At 44.2% G+C, this 24,370-nt stretch overlaps 1 protein-coding gene across 2 annotated transcripts in view; it reads right to left on the reverse strand.

Annotated features, from left to right (window-relative positions):
- The window catches only part of syne3 (spectrin repeat containing, nuclear envelope family member 3), a 154,207-nt gene that overhangs the window by 32,536 nt on the left and 97,301 nt on the right, over positions 1-24,370 (reverse strand). For both annotated transcript variants that reach the window (XM_073039109.1, XM_073039111.1), the window contains 2 exons: positions 20,653-20,835; positions 7,501-7,650 (listed from right to left, as the gene is read on the reverse strand). In XM_073039109.1, coding sequence (XP_072895210.1) covers positions 7,501-7,650; positions 20,653-20,835 — 333 coding nt within the window. The remainder of the gene's footprint in view (positions 1-7,500; positions 7,651-20,652; positions 20,836-24,370) is intronic.

The raw sequence follows: 24,370 nt of genomic DNA on the forward strand, positions 1-24,370 counted from the left end.
TGGACACAGTACTCCAAGTGTGGCCTAACTAGAGTTTCATAGAGCTGCATCATTACATCGCGTCTCTTAAACTCTATTCCTCGACTTATGAAAACTAACACCCCATAAGCTTTCTTAACTACCCTATCTACCTGTGAGGCAACTTTCAGGGATCTGTAAGCATGTACTCTACTTAGGCCACATCATCCCAATTCACACCCGCAAGTTCTAGCCTTATAGCCTCATAATTTGCCCTTCCCCAATTAAAAATTTTCCTGTCCTCTCTGATTCTATCCTTTTCCATGATAATGCTAAAGGTCAGGGAGCTGTGATCACTGTACCCCAGATGCTCACCCACTGACAGATCTGTGACCTGACCAGGTTCATTATCTAATACTAGATCTAGTATGGCATTCCCCCTAGTCAGCCTGTCATCATACTGTGACAGGAATCCATCCTGGACACACTTAAACTCTGCCCCATCTAAACCCTTGGAACTAATCAAGTGCCAATCAATATTAGGGAAATTAAAGTCACCCATGATAACAACCCTGTTATATTTGCACCTTTCTAAAATTTGCCTCCCAATCTGCTCCTCAGTATCTCTGAGGCTACCAGGGGGCCTATAGAATACCCCCAGTAGAGTAACTGCTCCCTTCCTGTTCCTGATTTCCACCCATACTGACTCAAAAGAGGATCCTGCTACATTACCCACCCTTTCTGTAGCTGTAATAGTATCCCTGACCAGTAATGCCACCCCTTCTCCCCTTTTCCCCCTTCTCTATCCCTTTTAAAGCACTGAAATCCAGGAATATTGAGAATCCATTCCTGCCCTGGTGCCAGCCAAGTCTCTGTAATGGCCACTACATCATAATTCCATGTATATATTCAAGCTCTCAGTTCATCACCTTTGTTCCTGATGCTTCTTGCATTGAAGTACACACACTTTAGCCCTTCTACCTTACTACCTTTACACCCTTTTCACCCTTCTCGTTCTTCAAAGCCTCTCTATTTGCTAGATCTGGCTTTACTCCATGCACTTCTTTCACTGCTCTATCACTCCGGGTCACATCCCCCTTGCAAATTAGTTTAAACCCTCCCGAACCATGCTAGCAAACCTACCTGCAAGGATATTGCTCACCCTCGAGTTCAGGTGCAACCCATCCAATCTGTACAGGTCCCACCTTCCCCAGAAGAGATCCCAATGATCCAAAAATCTAAAACCCTGCCCCCTGCACCAAATCCTCAGCCACGCATTCAGCTGCCATCTCCTCCAATTCTTACCATCACTATCACATAGCACTGGCAGCAATCCTGAGAACACCACCCTTGAGGTCCTGTTCTTCAGCCTTCTGCCTAGTTCCTGAAACTCACACTTCAGGACCTCATCCCTCTTCCTGCCTATGTCATTGGTACCAACATGTATCACGACTTCTGGTTGCTTTCCCTCTCTTATCAGGATGTCATGCACCCAGTCAGAGACAACAAACCATGCGGGTGCCCTTCTCACATCCACAAAATCGTCTTTCTGCTCCCGACTATTGAGTCTCCAATGACGAAAGCTCTCCTCTTCTCTGTCCCATCCTTCCGCACCACAGGGTCAGACTCAGTGCCAGAGACCCTGCCACCGTGGCTCACACCTGGTTGGTCGTCCTTGCCAACAGTATCCAGGACGGTAAAATTATTATTCAGGGGAATATCGTTGGTTACAGGGGTGCTCTGCACTACCTGTCTACTCACCTTCGCTTTCCCCCCCTCTGTCACCCAACGACCTGCTTCCGGCAGCCTAGGTGTGACTACCTCCCTGTAGCTCTCATCTATGACTGCCTCAGTTTCCCTTATGAGTCCAAGGTCATCCAGCTGCTGTTCCAGATTCCACACACGGTCTTCCAGATCCCCCAGCCGCATGCACTTCTGGCAGATGTGACTGTGGGAGAGGGGAGCTCCCCCAAGACTGCCACATCTCACAGGAGAGGCACATCACCGTCTCAGGAGACATTGTAAACATCTGCCGGACGACGCTGAGGATGTTCTATGAGTCTGTGGTGGCCAGTGCTATCATGTTTGCTGTTGTGTGCTGGGGCAGCAGGCTGAGGGTAGCAGACACCAACAGAATCAACAAACTTATTCGTAAGGCCAGTGATGTTGTGGGGGTGGAACTGGACTCTCTGACGGTGGTGTCTGAAAAGAGGATGCTTTCCAAGTTGCATGCCATCTTGGACAATGACTCCCATCCACTCCATAATGTACTGGTTAGGCACAGGAGTACATTCAGCCAGAGACTCATTCCACCGAGATGTAACACTGAGCATCATAGGAAGTCATTCCTACCTGTGGCCATCAAACTTTACAACTCCTCCCTCGGAGTGTCAGACACCCTGTGCCAATCGGCTGGTCCTGGACTTATTTCCACTTGGAATAACTTACTTATTATTATTTAATTATTTATGGTTTTATATTGCTATATTTCTTCACTATTCTTGGTTGGTGTGGCTGTAACGAAACCCAATTTCCCTCCGGATCAATAAAGTATGTCTGTCTGTCTGTCAAAGACTAACTGGGAACAAACTCGTCCTCCGCCTCTTCTCCTTGAAGCCTCTTGAATCAAAGCCTCAAATCTCCACTCCTTCACTGGCCCACTCACTCACTGGCCGCTTTCCACAGGCCGCTCTCTGCTGAGTCTGAGCTTTTCAAATCTCGATTGTCTCATCAACAGCTTTCTGCTGAGCTATTCAAATCTTGATTATCTTGATTGCACAGTCCAACTGCCAAAACAGCCAGAATATCTTGAGTCAAAGCCTCAAATCTCCACTCCTTCACTGGCCCACTCACTCACTGGCTGCATGTGGAACAGCATCTAGAACAACACCAATTACAGGACAATATCACTTGACTGTGCGTGTGATGCCTCCCTCCCAGATGCGCTGAATAACTTCTACGCTCGTTTTGAGGCGGAAAATGATATTGCGGTGAGTAAGTCCACCCCTCCTACAAATGACCAGGTGCTGTGTCTCACCGTGGCCGATGTGAGAAGAACCCTGTGCAGGGTCAACCAACAGAAGGCTGCTGGACCAGACATTCCTGGTAGAGTGCTCAGAGGATGTGCAGACCAGCTAGCAGATACTCTCACTGACATCTTCAACATCTCCCTGAGCAGCGCCACCGTTCCAACGTGCTTCAAGGCCGCCACCATCATCCCTGTGCCGAAGAAGTCTTCAGTGTCCTCCCTAACTGACTACCATCCCGTTGCACTCACATCCATCATCATGAAGTGTTTTGAGAGGCTCGTCATGAGATCAAGACCCTGCTTCCCCCCTCACTGGACCCCCTGCAGTTTGCGTACCATCCCAACCGCTCAACAGATGATGCCATTGCCATCACCCTCTACCTGGACAAAAAAGACGTACGTTCGAATGCTGTTTATATATTTCTGTTCAGCATTCAACACAATCATCCCTCAAAAACTGATTGGAAAGCTGAGCCTACTGGGCCTGAACACCTCCCTCTGCAACTGGATTCTAGATCTCCAACACCATCACATCGGACCTCAGTCAGTCCGGATGGGAGGCAGCATCTCCAACACCATCACACTGAGCACAGGGGCCCCCCAGGGCTGTGTGCTCAGTCTACTGCTGTTCACTCTGCTGACCCATGACTATGCTGCAATACACTGCTTGAACCACATCATCAAGTTCGCCGATGACACGACCGTGGTGGGTCTCATCAGCAAGAACGAGTCAGCTTACAGAGAGGAGGGGCAGCAGCTAACGGACTGGTGCAGAGCCAAAAACCTGTCTCTGAATGTGAACAAAACAAAAGAGATGGTCGTTGACTTCAGGAGGGCACAGAGCGACTGCTCCCCGCTGAACATCGATGGCTCCTCGGTAGAGATCGTTAAGAGTGCCAAATTTCTTGGTGTTCACCTGGCGGAGAATCTCACCTGGTCCCTCAACACCAGCTCCATAGCAAAGAAAGCCCAGCAGCGACTCTACTTTCTGCGAAGGCTGAGGAGATTCCATCTCCCACCCCCCATCCTCATCACATTCTACAGGGGTTGTACTGAGAGCATCCTGAGCAGCTGCATCACTGCCTGGTTTGGAAATTGCACCATCTTGGATCGCAAGACCCTGCAGCGGATAGTGAGGTCAGCTGAGAAGATCATCGGGATTTATCTTCCCTCCATTATGGACATTTACACTACATGCTGCATCCACAAAGCAAACAGCATTATGAAGGACCCCACGCACCCCTCATACAAACTCTTCTCCCTCCTGCTGTCTGGGAAAAGGCACCGAAGCATTCGGGCTCTCACGACCAGATTATGTAACAGTTTCTTCCCGCAAGCTATCAGACTCCTCAATACCCAGAGCCTGGACTGACACCTTACTGCCCTATTGTCCTGTTTATTATTTATTGTAATGCCTGCACTGTTTTGTGTACTTTATGCAGTCCTGGGTAGGTCTGTAGTCTAGTGTAGTTGTTGTGTGTTTTTTTTCCCTCTGTTGTTTTTTAAGTAGTTCAGTCTAGTTTTTGTATTGTGTCATGTAACACCATGGTCCTGAAAAGTGTTGTCTCGTTTTTACTATGTACTGTACATGACAATAACAAGTGACTTAAGTGACCACATAACAATTACAGCATGGAAACAGGCCATCCCGGCCCTTCTATTCCATGCTGAATGCTTACTCTCACCTAGTCCCACCTACCCGCACTCAGCCCATAACCCTCCATTCCTTTCCTGTCCATATACCTATCCAATTTTACTTTAAATGACAATACCGAACCTGCCTCTACCACTTCTACTGGAAGCTTGTCCTACACAGCTACCACTCTCTGAGTAAAGAAGTCCCCCTTCATGTTACCCCTAAACTTTTGCCCCTTAATTCTCAATTCATGTCCTCGTTTGAATCTCCCCTACTCTCAATGGAAAAAGCCTATCCACGTCAACTATATCTATCCCCCTCATAATTTTAAATACCTCTATCAAGTCTCCCCTCAACCTTCTACGCTCCAAAGAATAAAGACCTAACTTGTTCAACCTTTCTCTGTAACTTAGGTGCTGAAACCCAGGTAACATTCTAGTAAATCTCCTCTGTACTCTCTCTATTTTGTTGCCATCTTTCCTATAATTCGGTGACTAGAACTGTACACAATACTCCAAATTTGGCCTCACCAATGCCTTGTACAATTTTAACATTACATCCCAACTCCTATACTCAATGCTCTGATTTATAAAGGCCAGCATACCAAAAGCTTTCTTCACCACCCTATCCACATGAGATTCCACCTTCAGGGAACTATGCACCATTATTCCTAGATCACTCTGTTCTACTCTGACTTGACTTGACTTGAGATAAACCTGTCTGCTGTACTAGATATATAAATGTAAATGTATCTGGAAATTGAAAGTTTTGTTATGCTGAGCCAAAAAAAGCAGCAACAGTAAGGGTGGGGAGAGCCAACCTTGGATAACTAAGGACATAAAAGGAGGCATAAAACCAAAAACTTGTGCGTACAAATTTGCCAAGAGTAGTGAAAAACTGAAAGTTTGGAAAACTTTAAGAAGCAACAAAGAACCATTAAGTGAGCAATAAAGAAGGGGAAGATAGATTATGAAAATAAACTAGCACAAAATATAAAAACGGATAGTAAACGTTTGTATAATTATATAAAATGGAGAAGGGTGGCTAAAGTGAATGAAGGATGTGGAGAGAGTGCAGAGGAGAGAGTGCAGAGGAGATTTACAAGGATGTTGCCTAGATTGGAGTGCATGCCTTATGAGAATAGGTTGAGTCAACTTAGCCTTTTCTCCTTGGAGTGACGGAGGATGAGAGGTGACCTGAAAGAGGTGTATAAGATGATGAGAGGCTTTGATCATGTGGATAGCCAGAGGCTTTTTCCCAGGGCTGAAATGGTTAACACAAGGGGGCATAGTTTTAAGGTGCCTGGACAAGGGGGATGTCAGAAGTAAGTTTTTCACACAGAGGGTGGTGGATGTGAAGGTAGTATAGGATGATACGACAGGGTATTATTATTAGGTACATGGAGCTCCACTCCTTTAACGGTGAGATATTTGATGACTATACAGTCCTATCCTGGACCCACAAGTTCTATTGCAGGTGGGACATGTATATGTGGTAGGGGTGGTAGTGATGGCAACCATGGCTGCATTTCTCCTGGCTCTCTTCTGCTGTCTTCTGGTTGTTCTTTCCATATCCAGAATATGAACCCCGTCCCTACACAGCTGTCGCCAAGTGTTACGGTCAGCAGCAACATCCGCCAGGTCCTCAGGTCTGATCTGGCACTTCCTTCAAGCATTCTTCATCTAATCCTTATAGCGCTTCTTCGGCCCTCCAGCTGAGCGGCGACCATGATGTAGCTGGCTGTATAACACTCCATGAGGTAGCCGACATGGGGGCATCCTTATCACGTGCCCCAGCCACTGAATCTGACGCTGGGTGATCATGGCCTCAATACTTCTGCACATACATACACACACGAGGGATTCAACCAAGCAGGAACGCCGTCATGTTTCAATTGAAGAAACCTCTATTTGAGCAAATGCTCTGTAAATATGGCCCATACACAATGGTTGGTTGGCAAGAAATAACAGATGGAACACCGCATCAAATTATAAAGAAAGTATATTTACAAATTTGAGCTTTATTGAACAGTTTGGAAAAAGAAAAAATAAATAAAAGGGCTCTTTACAGTTAACCCAGTGCTGATGTGCACATAAATTTGGAGCTCATCTTGAAGCTGCCGAGTTACTCACGCGCTGGACCCATGGTCTGCATGAAAGCACACAGATTCTGAAAGTCACTCAAAATCCATCTTGAACAACAGCCACTCTTCAGGGATACTGGCCCTTCCTTCTTTGAGCCATTCATCTGCACAAAGCTCCATGCAAGGGCAAACGCTCCTTCCCACTGCATCCTCAGCGATCTTCCATTCTGTCCTCTCCGCAGCTCCCGCCAAAAAAAAACGTGAATCACACTGTCTGTCATAAATCTCACTCTGCCCAGTTGTCTCTAGAACCTTCTCTCAACTCCACCATCCTGAATGGCTAAGACAACATTCTGAAGTTGAACATCATTGCCCCTTACCTTTTAGCCAAAACCAAACATAGTCTACCTGCAGAACACAGAACTGCTAAAATGAAAAACAGCACAGAACCAGCATAACAGTAGAAATCTTAAGATTACAGGGCGTTACAGATATTTTTCTTTTCGTAATTTATAGCTTTTATTATTTATTGCAATGTACTGCTGCCACAAAGCAACAAATTTTACGACATATGCCAGTGATATTAAATCTGATTCTGAAAGGAGAAATGTTTAAGGGAAACATGAGGGAACTTATTCCGTCAGAGGATGTTAAGAGTGTGGAACAAACTACTGGCAGGTTTGATTTCAATATTTAAGAGATAGCCAACGTTACATGGAAATAAAAGATGAATACACCGTCACAAAATGCCCAAGTGAACAGCTGGCCACTAAAATAACATAAAACCTCATTTACCTTCAAAATTTGTCTCCTTCTTTTCCTGTCCCTACTGTTCCTGGCATTGTTGGCAGCCAAAATATCTGTTAATTTTTGATCTTCACCTTTTAGCCAATCTTCAAACTTCTTCATCAGTTGCTTGTAATTAGCAAGGTCTCGATTATTTGCCTGAAATAAAATAAGAGAAGTTGTCATTGGCTGAATGGCTTCTTCAGTTCTATTTCATCTAATATCTTTTGCTTCTGAGTGTGCAGTCAGTCCCACTCCCCGCTGCTCTCTAAGGCCCTGAACATTTTTCCTTCGGATGGTGATACAGTTCTGATTAAACATGCTTCCACTGTGATCCTTCAAACCATTCCCATATCCAAACCATTCATTAGGTATAAAAGATGTTTCTCCATTCCTCCTGCTTGTTCCATCTTTTCAGTCAGAATCTTACTTATGTGAGATTTGGCCTCAGTTACATTCCCAAGCTTCATCCAGAGCCCTCAATTTCTCTCTAGCTAAAGAGTATCTTAAAGCTCAGAGGGAAGAAATTCCTCATCTCAGTCCAATGATGGTATCTTGAGGATTTGCTCACAGAGGGGAAACTTTCTCAGGGCTTTGAGTCAAATATTATCATTACCGTTATGAGCTGTGAAAATAATTTGGAGAATGTGTAGCTTGAGTGATTGAATGACGTGGGCAATTATGGTCTTTCTATCACCACGATTGCTCTTAGCAAATTTTTCTACATAAGTGGTTTTCCATTGCCTTCTTCTGCACAGTGTCTTTACAAAGTGGGTGACTCCAACCACTATCAATACTGTTCAAGAGATAACCAGGAATTGTGATATGCACCAACTGCTCATATGACCATCAATCTCCTGCTCCCATGGCTTCAAGTGACCTTGATCGGGAGCTAAGCAGGTGCTACACCTTGCCCAAGGGTGACCTGCAGGCTAGTGGAGGGAAGGAGAGCCTTATATCTCCTTTGGTAGATACGGATCTCTACACTGCCACTTGAAAACATCATTGTTGTGAAATTACTAAATATCTTATGAGGGATGGGACTAAGATACACTTGGAAATGCAGGAATTAAAAAATATAGACAGCATGGCTCAGTGAGAGATGTAATCCTGTTTGAACAAATTGTTAACAACATGGATTGACAAGGGCACCTGCAATACTCATCTGATTTCTAAATGGACATTGAATCCATAAAGACTACCTAACTACTTTTCCCATTCTGATATGTCTATCCATGGCCTCCTCTACTGTCAAGATGAAGCCACAGTCAGGTTGGAGGAACAATCTCCAACTTGATGGCAAAAACATTGACTTCTCTAACTTTCATTAATGTCCCTCCTCCCCTTCTTACCCCATCCCTGATATATTTAGCTTTCTTCCCCCCTCCATTTTTTTTTCTCTCTTTCTGCCCATCACTCTGCCTGTTCTCCATTTCCCTCTGGTGCTCCCCTCCTCCTTTCTTTCTCCCTAGGCCTCCCATCCCAAGATCCTTTCCCCTCTCCAGCTCTGTATCCCTTTTGCCAATCACCTTTCTGGCTCTCAGCTTCACCCCACCCCCTCCCGTCTTCTCCTATCATTTCACATTTTCCCCTCCCCCTCCTACTTTCAAATCTCTTACTATCTTTCCTTTCAGTCAGTCCTGATGAAGGGTCTCGGCCCGAAACGTCGATAGTGCTTCTCCTTCTAGATGCTGCTTGGCCTGCTGTGTTCCACCAGCATTTTATGTGTGTTGCCAACTACTTTTTAATTTTTCTTGCACTACATATTTTAACTTAACTATTTAACAGACATATATACACTTGCTGTGTAACCCCCCCCCCCCAAGGCTCATATGCAAATATGACTCGTTAGCTGGATCTGCTAACACCCACAGCACTGTCCAATCTCCTCCCTCACTTCACACTGCAGCCTGGGGTATATCTCGTATGGACCCAGTGAATTATCCAACTAAATGCTTTTCAAAAGTTCCAGCACATCCTCTTTCTTAATGCCTATACACTCAAGCATTTCAGTCTACAGTAAGTCATCCCCACGATTGCCAAGGTCTATTTCTCTGGTGAATAGTGAAGCAAAATATTCATTAAGTACCTCTGCTACCTCCTCCACCTCCATGCATAAGTTTCCACTATCACACCTGATTGGTCCTATTCTCACATGGATCATCCTCTTGCTCTTCACATACTTGTAGATGCCTTGAGATTTTCCTTAATCCTGCTCATCAAGGCCTTCTATGGCCCTTCTGGTTCTCCTAATTTCATTCTTAAAATTCTTCCCGGCAACTTTGTAATTTTCTAGAGCTTTAACAGTACCTTGTTACTTGAACCTTTCATAAACTTTTCTTTTCCTCTAACTAGATTTTCTACATCCTTTGTACACCATGGTTCTTTTACCTTACCATCCTTTCCGTGCCCGAATAGAACATACCTAAACAGAACACCATACAGATATTCCCTGAACATTTGCCACATTTTTGCTGTGTATTTCCTTGAGAACATCTGCTCCCAGTATATGCTCCCAAGTTTCTGACTAATAGCATCATATTTCCCCCTACCCCAATTAAATGTGTAATGCCCTGATTCATATTTTTATATTGTTATGCTGCTCAGGCTGCTTGTCGCGTTACTGTTGAAGATAAGAGATAGGAAAATTGTGTGCCATTCAATTACGATGGCTAGATTAAGGGGAGGTTTCTCTGATGAGGGACACTAATTTGGGTTTGGGGCTTGTGGTTCGAGGAGGATAAAGAGAGAAAATGCCAGAGAGAGGATGTCGTAGGATTTGACCCGGAGCTGGGGCTGGATATTGTCTTCCCTAGACTTACGCAGCCCACTGAACCCGAGTGCTTCAAATGTTTTCCCAATCTATCTGCTCCCATCCCTCTCCAGTGCTATGGTAAAGGAGATAAAGTTGTGATCACTACCTCCAAAATGCTTTTCCACTGAGAGATCAGACACTTGACCAGGTTCATTTCCCAATATCAGATCAAGTACAGCTTCTCCTTGAGTTGTCAGGAAACCTTGCTGAACACACCTAACAAGCTCCATCCCATTTAAACCCCTTGCTCTAAGGAGATGCTATTCAATATTAGGAAAGTTAAAATTACCCATCACAACAACCCTATTATTATTGCACCGTTCCAGAATCAATGTCTCTGTTACAATTGGAGGTCTATAAAAAACACCCAGTAGTTATTGCCCCTTTCCTGTTTATGACTTCCACCCACACTGACTCAGTAGGCAATCTCTCCATGACTTCCTCCTTTTCTGCAGCTGAGATACTATCCCTGACGAGCAATGCCACACCCCCACTTCTTTTGCCTCCCTCCATGTCCTTTTTGAAACACCTAAATACCAACACACTCAGCAGCCATTCCTGCCCCTGAGACATCCAAGTCTCTGTAATAGATACGTGAAAAGAAAAAGATTGGTCAAGACAAATGTAGGTCCTTTACAGTCAGAAACAGGTGAATTGATCATAGGGAACAAAGACATGGCAGACCAATTGAATAACTACTTTGGTTCTGTCTTCACTAAGGAGGACATAAATAATCTTCCGGAAATAGTAAGGGACCGAGGGTCTAGTGAGATGGAGGAACTGAGGGAAATACATGTTAGTAGGGAACTGGTGTTAGGTAAATTGAAGGAATTAAAGGCAGATAAATCCCCAGGGCCAGATGGTCTGCATCCCAGAGTGCTTAAGGAAGTACCCCAAGAAATAGTGGATGTATTAGTGATAATTTTTCAAAACTCCTTAGATTCTGGATTAGTTCCTGAGGATTGGAGGGTGGCTAATGTAACCCTACTTTTTAAAAAAGGAGGGAGAGAAAAACCGGGGAATTATAGACCGGTTAGTCTGACATCGGTGGTGGGGAAAATGTTAGTCGGTTATCAAAGATGTGATAACAGCACATTTGGAAAGAGGTGAAATCATCGGACAAAGTCAGCATGGATTTGTGAAAGGAAAATCACGTCTGACGAATCTTATAGAAGTTTTTGAAGATGTAACTAGTAGAGTGGATAGGGGAGAGCCAGTGGATGTGGTATATTTAGATTTTCAAAAGGCTTTTGACAAGGTCCCACACAGGAGATGAGTGTGCAAACTTAAAGCACACGGTATTGGGGGTATGGTATTGATGTGGATAGAGAATTGGTTGGCAGACAGGAAGCAAAGAGTGGGAGTAAATGGGACCTTTTCAGAATGGCAGGCAGTGACTAGTGGGGTACTACAAGGCTCAGTGCTGGGACCCCAGTTGTTTACAATATATATTAATGATTTAGACGAGGGAATTAAATGCAGCATCTTCAAGTTTGCGGATGACACAAAGCTGGGCGGCGGTGTTAGCTGTGAGGAGGATGCTAAGAGGATGCAGGATGACTTGGATAGGTTAGGTGAGTGGGCAAATTCATGGCAGATGCAATTTAATGTGGATAAATGTGAGGTTATCCACTTTGGTTGCAAGAACAGGAAAACAGATTATTATCTGAACAGTGGCCGATTAGGAAAAGGGAAGATGCAACGAGACCTGGGTATCATTGTACACCAGTCATTAAAGGTGGGCATGCAGGTACAGCAGGTGGTGAAAAAGGCAAATGGTATGTTGGCATTCATAGCAAAAGGATTTGAGTACAGGAGCAGGGAGGTTCTACTGCAGTTGTACAAGGCCTTGGTGAGACCGCACCTAGAATATTGTGTGCAGTTTTGGTCCCCTAATCTGAGGAAAGACATTCTTGCCATAGAGGGAGTACAGAGAAGGTTCACCAGATTGATTCCTGGGATGGCAGGACTTTCATATGAAGAAAGATTGGATCGACTAGGCTTATACTCACTGGAATTTAGAAGGTCGAGGGGGGATCTTATTGAAACGTATAAAATTCTAAAGGGATTGGACAGGCTAGATGCAGGAAGATTGTTTCTGATGTTGGGGAAGTCCAGAACAAGGGGTCACAGTTTAAGGATAAAGGGGAAGCCTTTTAGGACCGAAATGAGGAAAAACTTCTTCACACAGAGAGTGGTGAATCTGTGGAATTCTCTGCCACAGGAAACAGTTGAGGTCGGTTCATTGACTATATTTAAGAGGAAGTTAGATATGGCCCTTGTGGCTAAAGGGATCAGGGGGTATGGAGAGAAAGCAGGTACAAGGTTCTGAGTTGGATGATCAGCCATGATCATACTGAATGGCGGTGCAGGCTCGAAGGGCCAAATGGCCTACTCCTGCACCTATTTTCTATGTTTCTAATGGCCACAATGTCATAGTTCCACGTACTGATCCATGCTCTAACTTCATTCACCTTGTTTATGATGCTCCTTGTATTAAAATAGATACATCTTAAACTATCTGGGTGAACGCATCTTTGCTCTAGCATCTGGTGGGCACTGGAAAGGATCGAAGCAATCTGTAGAAAGTTGAAAACTCAATGAGTTCCATCGTGGGCACTATAGACTCCCTATCATCCTGGTCGCCTTCAATAAGCGATGCCTCAAAAAGGCGACATCAATCATCACCTACCCCCATTATCCAGGAGCATAAGACCAGAAGACAATGGAGCAGAATTAGGTCATTCAGTCTATCGCGCATACCCCGCTATTCCATCCCGGATCCCACTCAATCCCATATACCTGCCTTACCACTATATCCTTTGATGCCCTGACCGATCAGGAAATGATCAACTTCCCACTTAAATATACCCGCAGACATGGCCTCCACCACATTCTGAGGCAGAGCATTCCACAGATTCACTACTCTCTGGCTAAAAAAAACTCACCTTACCTGTTCTAAAAGATCACCCCTCAATTTTGAGGCTGTGCCCTCTAGATCTGGACACCCCCACCAGAGGAAATATCCTCTCCATATCCACCACATCTAATCACAAGATCACAAGACAAAGGAGCAGAAGTAGGCCATTCGGCCCATTGAGTCTGCTCCGCCACTCCACCGTGAGCTAAACTATTCTCCCATCTAGTTCCAATTTTCGGCTTTTTCCCCATATACCCTGACTAATTAGATACCTATCAATCTCCTCTGTTACGCCTGTGCCCCAACTCTGAGGGGCCGAAGGGTACAAAGTCACCCCCTCCTTTTTGAGAATCGCAAGATCGCTATTAATTCAGGTCAGGAGACCCAGGAAATGAGAGAGAGACACGCAGAATCCACAAGGGGTTTGGAATGTCCTGGCCCCTCAGCGATACAAAGCCACGGAAAGCATTGTCTCTTGGAGACGGAATTGTGTATTGAGTACTGTGCTATTCATCGAAGCCCTTAGGGAATGACCAATAGTGGGCTGGTTGAGGGATGGCCTCATCCCAACCTGATTGACATCTGAGACCCCGTGAGTAAGGATAAAAGAGGGTCTGGGGAACAACCCCTTTAGACGCACCAGGAGAAACGCTAGAAATCCCATGACAGCGTAATAACGACAGCTGGTGGAGAGCCCACGTGCGTCCTTTTCCATTTGCCTCGGAATTGGTGGGCCTCACCACGGAAGAACGGCTTTAGCTAAAAGGAGAAACCAGCTCCAACGACATTTTGAAGGATCGACATCATAAAAAGGAAAAACTGGCAAGTTCTAAAAATCCGTCTCTCTCTTTCCAACCAAAAGCTGCAGCCTGAATGAACTTGAGTGACTTTTATATTTCCATCGGACAATACATTATCCCCTAGACAACGATAGAGCTATTTCTTGTTGATTATTATTATACCCGTGTTTTTAGATTTAGTATTATCTATATGTTTGCATTGATATTATTTTTGTGTATTTTTATCAATAAATACTGTTAAAAATAGTACCATCAGACTTCAACGGACCTCTCTATCTTTGCTGGTAAGTGACCCAGTTACGGGGTACGTAACACCTCCTTAAACACTCTCAATGATTGGGCCTCCACAGCTGTCTGTGGCAATGAATGCCATAAATCCACGACCCTCTGGCTAAAAAAATTTCTCCTCATCTCTGTTTTAAATGGGTACCCTCTAATTCTAAGACTGTGGCCTCTTGTCCTGGACTCACCCACCAAGGGGAACAGCCTTTCCACATCTACTCTGTCCAACCCTTTCAACATTCGAAATGTTTCTATTAAATCCCCTCTCATTCTTCCATAATGAGTACAGTCCAAGAGCTGACAAACGCTCCTCATATGTTAACCCCTGCAATCCAGGAATCATCCTCGTAAATCTTCTCTGAACTCTCTCCAACATCAGTATATCCCTTCTAAGATAGGGGGCCCAAAACTGCACACAGTATTCCAAATGAGGTCTCACCAGTGCCCCATAGAGCCTCATCAACACCTCCTTACTTTTATACACTATTCCTCTTGAAATGAATGTCAACATAATATTTGCTTTCCTTACTGCCGATCCAACCTGGTGGTTAACCTTTAGGGTATCCTGCACGAGAACCCCCAAGTCCCTTTGCACTTCTGATTTTTGTATTTTCTCCCCATCTAAATAATAATCTGCCCAATTATTTCTTCTTCCAAAATGTACAACTATAGATTTCTCAACATTGTATCTCATCTGCCATTTCTTTGCCCACTCTCCTAAACTGACCAAGTCTCCCTGCAACCTTTCCGTTTCTTCAACACTTCCTGCTCCTCCACCTGTCTTGGTGTCATCCGCAAACTTAGCCACAAAACCATTTAATCCATAATCTAAATCATCGATATACAGCGTAAAAGTGGCCCCAACACCAATCCCTACGGAACACAACTAGTAACCGGCAACCAACCAGAATAGGATCCCTTTATTCCTACCCTTTGCTTTCTGTCTATCAGCCAATGCTCCACCCATTCCAATATCTTTCCTGTAATTCCATGGGCTCTCATCTTATTAAGCAGCCTCTTATGCGGCACCTTATCAAAGACCTTTTGAAAATCCAAATACACAACATCCACAGCCTCTCCCTTGTCAATCTTATTTGAGATTAACTCAAAAAATTACATTTCCGGTCCTTTCAACATTTGGCATGTTTCAAAGGAGATCTCCCCCCCATTCTTATAAGTTCATAGAAACATGGAGGGCATAGTTTTACAGTGCTTGGAAGTAGGTACAGAGGGGATGTCAGGGGTAAGTTTTTTATGCAGAGAGTGTGAGTGTGTGGAATGGACTGCCGGCAATGGTGGTGGAGGCGGATACGATAGGGTCTTTTAAGAGACTCCTGGATAGGTACATGGAGCTTAGAAAAATAAAGGGCTATGGGTAACCCTAGGTAATTCCTAAAGTAAGTACATGCTTGGCACAGAATTGTGGGCCGAAGGGCCTGCATTGTGCTGTAGGTTTTCTCTGTTTCTAAGTGTGGCCTGACTCGGGCCTTATAAAGCCTCAGCATAATCTCCTTGCTTCTACATTCAATTCCTCTTGAAATAAATGCCAAAATTACATTTGCCTTCTTTGTCACAGACTCAACCTGTAAACTTGTAAATTTGCTGGGAGTGTTGAACAAGGTCTTCTAAGTCCCTCTGCACCTCTGAGGTTCGAACCTTCTCCTCATTTAGATAACAGTCCACACTATTGTTCTTTTTACCAAAAATGTTGTCATTGGAGAGAGTCCAGAGGAGGTTCCTTTTACCAAAATGTATTATCATACATTTCTCAACATGTATTTTGGTAGGTCAAATATGATGGCAAAATATGGTATTAATTGTAAGACTCTTGGCAGAGTGGAGGATCAGAGGGATCTTGGGGTCCGACTCCATAGGACACTTAAAGCTGCTGTGCAGGTTGACTCTGTGGTTAAGAAGGCATACGGTGCGTTGGCCTTCTTCAACAGTGGGATTGAGTTTAAGAGCCAAGAGGTAACGTTACAGCTATACAGAACCCTGGTCAGACCCTACAGAGTATTGTGCTCAGCTCTGGTCACCTCACTACAGGAAGGATGTGGAAACTATAGAAAGGGTGCAAAGGAAATTTACAAGTGTGTTGCCTGGATTGGGGAGCATGCTTTATGAGAATAGGTTGAGTGAACTTGGCCCTTTCTCCTTGGAGTGCCGGAGGATGAGAGGTGACCTGAAAGAGGTGCATAAGATGATGAGAGGCATTGATTGTGTGGATAGTCAGATGCGTTTTCCCAGGGCTAAAACGGCTAACACGAGAGGGCACAATTTTAAGGTGCTTGATAGTAGGTATAGAGGAAATGTCAGGGGTAAGTTGTTTTTTTTTTACATAGAGAGTGGTGAGTGTGTGGAATGGGCTGCCGGCAACAGTGGTGGAGGTAGATACAGTAAGGTCTTTTAAGAGCCTCCTGGATACGTAAATGGAGCTTAGAAAAATAGGCTATGGGTAAATATAGGTAACTTCTAAAGTAAGTACATGTTTGGCATAGTAATGTGGGCCGAAGGGCCTGTATTGTGCTGTTGGTTTTCTATGCATTCCATCTGTCACCTTTTTGTCTATTCTTCCAATTTGTCTTCCTGTTGCGATTGCAACACATACACCTCCACCTATCTTCATATCATCCATAAGCTTTGCCACAAAGACATCAATTCCATGATCCAAATCCCTGACAAACAATGTGAAAAGCAGCAGTCCCAATACTGACCCCTAAGGAACATCACTAGTCATAGGCAGCCAATTAGGTCATGCCCTTTACTAATTGCTACCATCAGGAAGGTGGTACTGAAGCCTGAAGGTACACACTCAGTGATTCAGGATCAGCTTCTTTCCTTCTGCATCAGATTTCTGAATGGACATTGAAGCCATGAACACTACCTCACTACTTTTTTTAACTTAAATATATATATAATTCAGGAATTTGAGTAGGAGAAGCTAAAGTCAGATAATTTGGCATTACAATAGAGCAAAGGAAATTACAGAGGCATGAGAGATAAATTGGCCAGAACTGATTGGAAAAGAACACTGGCAGGAATGACAGCAGCCAGCAAACTGGAATTTCTGGAAACAATTCGAAAGGCACAGGATATATATATTCTAAATGCATAGAAAGATGACACAATTTTTGCTAATATGAGAAGTCAAAGCCAACATAAAAGCCAAAGAGAAGGCAAAACCAAATGTTGAAAGGACAAGATAGTGTTGATGTGCAGAAAATGTTTCCTAAGGTCAGGATATCTAGAACTAGAGGGTACAATTTCAAAATTGAGAACAGAGGTAAGGAGGTTTTTTTTAGCTAGAGAGAAGTGAATCTGTAGAATGCTCTGCTACAGACCCTGGTGGAATCCAAGTCCATGGGTATATTTAAGGCGCAAATTGATTGTTTCCTAATCAGTCAGGATATTAAAGGATGTGGCGAGAAGGCAGGTGTATAGAGTTAAGTGGGATCTGGGATTAATCGTGATGGAATGGCAGAGCAGACTTGATGGGCTGAATGGCCTAATTCTGCTCCTACGTCTTATGGTCTCTTCCTGTTCTGACCTTCACTAGCTCATGGCAAAGGGAGTAATCAAGAGATTACCACCATGGAGGTTCTGCTCTTCAGTCTCCTTCCTAACTCCCTAAATTTACTGCGCAGGACCTCTACCCCTCTCCTATGACTTGAGAGAGGTAAAGGGAGAAGGAAGTCAGTGCAGGGTACCTCTGTGGCCATTTCCCTCAACAACAGGGGAACCCTAACCCTATGGATTTTGCTGAGAGGGATGACCTATCTAGACAAGGCATCAGCAGCCAGACTAATAGTACTGTGGTTGTCTCTGAGCCTCAGAAGGGTAGTATAAAGTCAGGCAGAGCAGTAGTCATACAGGCTCGAAAGATAGGCAATTTTGCAGCAGTAAAAAATAAGCCAGGATAGTGTGTTGCCTTCCTGGTGCTAGGGTACAAGATGTCTCTGAACAGTTGCAGAATATTCTTGAAGGGAGGGTGAGCAGTCAAAGGTTGTGGTGACAAAGATAGGTTATCAATGATTTGGATAGAATTGATAGCTTGCAAACACTATGAAGATAGGGGAGGGGTAGGTAGTTTTAAGGAAGCAGAAAGGCTACAGAAGGACTCAGACAGATTAAGAGAATGGGCAAAGAAGTGGCAGATGGAATACAGTGTCCGGAAGTTTATGGTCATGCTCTTTCATTGAAGAAATAAAGGGGTGGACTATTTAATAAATGAAGAGAAAATACAAAAATCTGAGGCGCAAAGGGACTTGGAAGTCCTTGTGCAGGATTCCCAGAGGTTAATTTGCAGGTTGAATCTGTGGTGAGGAAAGCAAATGCAATGTTAGCATTCATTTCAAGAGGACTAGAATATAAAAGCAAAGATGTAATATATAAAGCACTGGTGAGGCCTCACTTGGAATATTGTGAGCTGTTTTGGGTCCCTTATCTTAGAAAAATAGGGGTTCAAAGGAGGTTCATGAAAATGATTTTGGGTTTGAATGGCTTGTCATATGAAGAACATCCAATGGCTCTGGGTCTGCTTTCACTAGAATTCAGAAGAATGAGAGGTGAACTCATTGAAACCTATCAAATGTTGAAAGGCCTTAGTAGAGTGGACGCTTCCTGTGGTGGGAGAGTCTAAAACCAGAAGATACAGCCTCAAAATAGAGGGGCATCCTTTTAGAATGGAGATGGGAAGGAATCTTTTAGCCAGAGAGTGGTGAATCTGTGGAACTGTTAGCCACAGGCAGCTGTGAAGGCCAAGTCTTTATGTATATTTAAGGTAGAGGTTGATACATTTTTGATTGGTCAGAAGGGATGGGGGGGGGGGGGGGGGGGGGGGAGAGAGGCAGGAGATTAGGGCTGAGAGGAAAAATGGATCAGCCATGAAGAAATTGTGGAGTACACCTGATAGGCCAAACAGCCTAATTTTGCTCTTATATCTTAGGGTCTTATAAAATATTTAAAAAGTTCCTCCACCATTTCTTTGTCCCTGCATTGTCATCTCTCCAGTGTCATTTTCCAGTGGTCTAATATGCATCTTCGCCTCTCTTTAACTCCTTATATTTTTTTAATTTTTTTAGTATATTCTTTTATATTATTGGCTAGCTTACCTTCATATTTCATTTTTTCTCTCTTTATGGCTTTTTTAGTTGCCTTCTGTTGGTATTTAAAAACTTCCCAATAATTTTTGCTTAATTTTATGCCCTCTTGTTTGCTTTTCTGCTGTCGTTGACATTCCTTGTCAGCCTCAAACTTCCTTTAGAATACTTCTTCTATTTGAGTTGTTTCTTTCCTGTGCCTTCTGAAGTATCCCCAGAATCACCTGTCATTGCAGTTCTGCCATCATCCCTGCAAGTGTTCCCTTCCAGCCAGTTTAGGCCAGGTCCTCTCTCATGCCTCCGTAATTACTTATACTCCATTATAATACTGATACGTCTGTTTTTAACCTCTTACTCAAATTTTCTTTAAAGTCTCCAATACCTCTTCCCTGCTGATTCACATGTGGTCCAAGACATGGGCTGAAGGCCGTTGGTGTACTGTACTTCTCTGTTGCATGAGGCTCACTGGGATCTTTTTCTCTCTATTTTTCAAACTTTTTTTTTTTACAAATTTACTGCCCTCTGCCTTTCTCCTTTTCTATTCTCAGGTTACTGATGTCCTAGCACTGGCAAATTCTACTGCATCAGTATTAGTGCCAGGCTCAATGGATCCTACAATCCACAAAATCCTTGTGAAACAGAATGGGAACTCCAAAAGGTACACATAGTTTGTGCTGCCTGTTAGTGCAAGTCAGGTTTTATTTTACTATGTTTCTAACATATCTTCAGTTCACTGATGCTGGGAAAAGGTTTTTATGTAGATTCTCCTCCAGAGACTGGACACATACAACATATAGAGAGCACACAGCGATGATGGGATCATGGGCAGTACCTCTTTCTCACTGAATCAAAAGGCAAGAAATAAATTTTGTGCTTCTTGCATGCTCCCAAAACATTTGAGCCAAAAGATTTTTGCTGTAGATGAAATGGACAAAGTCCAAGTCTGGTCCTCTGACAGGCCACACCCTCTTTGAGCAACATTAAAGAACTGGAGGAGCTCAGCATTGATGGAGGAAAATCATAGTTGACATTTCCAGTCGAGATCCTTTCTCTGGATTCCAACCAGAAACCTTGATTGTTCTGAGCTCTTCCAGCATTTTCTGTGTTGTTACTGATCCAGCATCAGCAGCTTGTGAGCCTGTACTGTAAACATCAGTAGCTCATGTGCGTGACCGAGCTGCTGTAGTCACTGAGGAGACAGGTGTATTGGTTTCTCACTTGTTGTGTTTTGGATAGTGTTATTACCTGTATCTGCCCCCTTCTCTTTATCAGGAGATCAGTGAAGAATTCTCGCTGCCACGAAGCTTCCCTCAGTTCAGCTCCAAATGCTGCTGCCTGCTCACTGTTGAAAACCTTGGTCAGCATCCCCTCAAGTACCCGAAATCTGTCAAGTTTGACCTGTAGTTCACTGCTACAGGTCAACTGATCCTGAGGGAATGAACCAAAAGTCAACATTCAGGTGGAATTACAATCACATGAGTCCAGCTCCATACTAATTCTGCAAATTAAAATGAACAGCACAGAACAGGCCCTTCAGCCCACAATTACATTAGTGGGAGAGGGAGCGGGAGTGGGAGAGAGATTGATTGAGATATGCACAGGTCGGGGAGAAAAATTTATAAAAGGAGCGTTTCGTAGGGCTTGGCGCATTAGTGGCAGACCAGTCAATATGTGATTCATTGGCAGGAGCAAGTATAAATAAAGCGGGGTCAAAGCAGAGCAGCCATTGAGTGAGGGGACCAATGTAAGAGTAGGAACTTGAGGCTTTGGTGAGGAGGCACAGGTAAGTAGCAAGTATGGCTTCTGAAGTGGTTGAATAAAAAGTCACTAAATTACAGCTAATTAAATAAAGAGATGATGCAGGATCAGGTGATGTGCTGTAGCTGCATGATGTGGAAGGTGGTGGACCCCACTGTGATTCTTGGTGACCACATCTGCAGCAAGTGTTAGCTGCTCCTGGAACTCAGGCTCAAAGTTGATGACCTGAAATCTGAGCTTCAAACACTGCAGCATGTTGGTGGGGTTGGGGGGAGTTACCTGGATTCTCTGTTTCAGAAGGTAGTCACACCCATTAGATTAGTTGCCTCAAATTCAGTCTGTGGTCAGTGGCAAGAGGGTGTGAGTGAAGTGGGTACTGGGATCCAAAAGACAGTGCTGGAGTTCTCTGTCGCGAGGATAGAGGTCCCGAAGACTGTGTTGCCTGCCTGGTGCCTGGGTTTGAGACATCTTATCTGTCCTGCAGAGGAATTTGCAGTGGGAAGGGAAAGATCCAAGTTGCAGTGGTTGCATCTCTGGCACCGAAACTTGACCCTCAGCTCAGAAGGGAAGGAGGGAAAGAGGAGAGCAGTATTGATAAGGGATTCGATAGTTAGGGGAACAGATAGGAGGTTCTGTGGAAGTGATCGAGAATCCCAGATGTTTTGTTACCTCCCTGGTGCCAGGGTCCGTGACATCTCGGATCGAGTTCTCAGTATTCTCAAGAGGGAGGGTGAGCAGCCGGATGTCGTGGTCCATGTAGGGACCAATGACGTGGGTAGGAAGAGTGAGGAGGTCTTGAAAGGTGAGTTTAGGGAGCTAGGTGCCAAGTTAAAGGACAGGACCTCCAGGATAGCAATCTTAGGACTGCTACCAGTGCCACATGCAGGTGGGTTTAGAAGTAGTAAGATAGTGCAGATCAACACGTGGCTGAAGACATGGTGCAGGAGGGAGGGCTTCAGATTTATAGATAATTGGGCAGTTTTCCAGGGAAGGTGGAACCTGTTCCGGTGGGACAGTTTACATCTGAACTGGAGGGGGACAAATATTCTTGCAGGTAGGTTTGTTAGAGAGGCTCTAGTGAATTTAAACTAGATACGAGGGGGGAGAGGAACGAGGAGTGTAGGAACATATGTATGGGAGAAGGAAGAAAAAGAAGACAGTAAAGTGCTTTGTACTGTTAGAAATAAACAGAGGAAGGGGTGCAGAATTTCTTAAATGCATTTATTTTAATGCTAGGAGCATTGTAAGAAAGGTGGATGAGCTTAGAGCATGGATCGATACCTGGAAATATGATGTTGTAGCTATCAGCGAAACATGGTTGCAGGAGGGGTGTGACTGGCAACAGATATGACCTGTCTACAACACTCTTTGCCTTCTGTGGGCAAGGCAGTTTTGCATTCACAAAGCAATGTCCTCTTACTTTCTCAATAAGCCTTGCATGGGGTACCTTGTCAAATGCCTTGCTAAAATCCATATACACTACATCTACGGCTCTACTTTCATCAAATGTGTTTAGTCACATCCTCACAAAATTCAATCAGGCTTGTAAGGCACAACCTGCCTTTGACAAAGCCATACTGACTATTCCTAATCACATTATGCCTCTCCAAATGTTCAGAAATCCTGCCTCTCAGGATCTTCTCCATCAACTTACCAACCACTGAAGTAAGACATGCTGGCCGATAATTTCCTGGGCTATCCTTACTCCCTTTCTTGAATAAGAGAATAACATCTGCAACCCTCCAAACCTCTGGAACCTCTCCTGCCCTCATTGATAATGCAAAGATCATTGCCAGAGGCTCAGCAATCTCCTTCCTCGCTTCTCACAGTAGCCTGGGGTACATCCCATCCAGTCTTGGAAGACGATAAGGGGAAATTCATATTGGGTGATAAGGAAGTGGCTGAGTAATCGAACGACTATTTTGTGTCAGTCTTCACGGTGGAGGACACGTCCAATATACCAAAGAAGGATGTTATGGACGAAGGTGAGGACCTCAATAAAGTCACTGTCACTAAAGAGATATTGATGAGCAAACCAGAAGGTCTGCAGGTAGGTATGTCCCCTAGTCCTGATGGGATGCATCCCAGAGTGCTAAAGGAATTGATGGTGGTTATAATAGATGCGTTGGTAATCATTTATCAAAACTCTCTGGACTCTGGGCAGGTCCTGGCAGATTGGAAGACAGCAAATGTCACGCCACTTTTTAAAAAATGATGTAGACAAAAGATGGGCAACTATAGGCCAGTTAGCTTAACATCTGTAGTTGGGAAAATGCTTAAAGCTGTCATAAAGGAAGAAATAGCGAAACATTTAGAAAGGAGTGGTTCCATTAGACAGACGCAGCATGGATTCAGAAAGGGCAGGTCCTATTTGACAAACTTACTGGAGTTTTTTGAGGACATAATGAGTGCAGTGGATAGAGGGGAACAGGTGGATGTCATACACTTGGATTTCCAGAAAGCGTTCAATAAGGTGCCGCACAAGAGACTTATAAGTAAGTTATGGATGCATGGAGTCGGACAAAGTGTATTGGCATGGATAATGGATTGGTTAACCAATAGAAGGCACAGAGTTAGTATAAATGGACAATTCTCTGGTTGGCAGTTAGTGGTGAGTGGGGTGCTGCAGGGGTCGGTGCTGGACCTGTAGCTGTTTACTATTTACATTGATGATTTGGAAGAGGGGACTGAGTGTAGTGTAGCAAAATTTGCTGGTGACACTGAGTGAAAAAGCCAATTGTACAGAGGATGTGGAGAGTCTGCAGAGGGATATAGATAGGTTAAGTGAGTGGGCCAAGGTCTGGTATATGGAATACACCATTGGTAAATGCAGGATCATCCACTTTGGAAGGAATAAAAGAGCAGATTAGTATTTAAATGGTGTGAAAGATTGCAGCATGCTGTTGTACAGAGGAACTTGGGAGTGCTTGAGTTCAAGAGCACGGAGGTCATGCTGCAACTATACAGGGTACTGGTGAGGCCGCACCTAAAGTACTGTGTGCAGTTCTGGTCTCCATACTTGAGGAAGGATATACTGGCTTTTGAGGCAGTGCAGAGGAGGTTCACCAGGTTGATTGCAGGAATGAAGGGGTTAACCTATGAGGAGAGATTGAGTCGCCTGGGACTATACTCCCTGGAGTTCAGAAGAATGAGAGGGGATCTTATAGAAACATACAAAATTTTGAAAGGGATAGATAATATAAAA

This window comes from Hemitrygon akajei, chromosome 3 (assembly GCF_048418815.1).
Source record: "Hemitrygon akajei chromosome 3, sHemAka1.3, whole genome shotgun sequence".
In the NCBI taxonomy this organism is placed as follows: Eukaryota; Metazoa; Chordata; class Chondrichthyes; order Myliobatiformes; family Dasyatidae; genus Hemitrygon; species Hemitrygon akajei.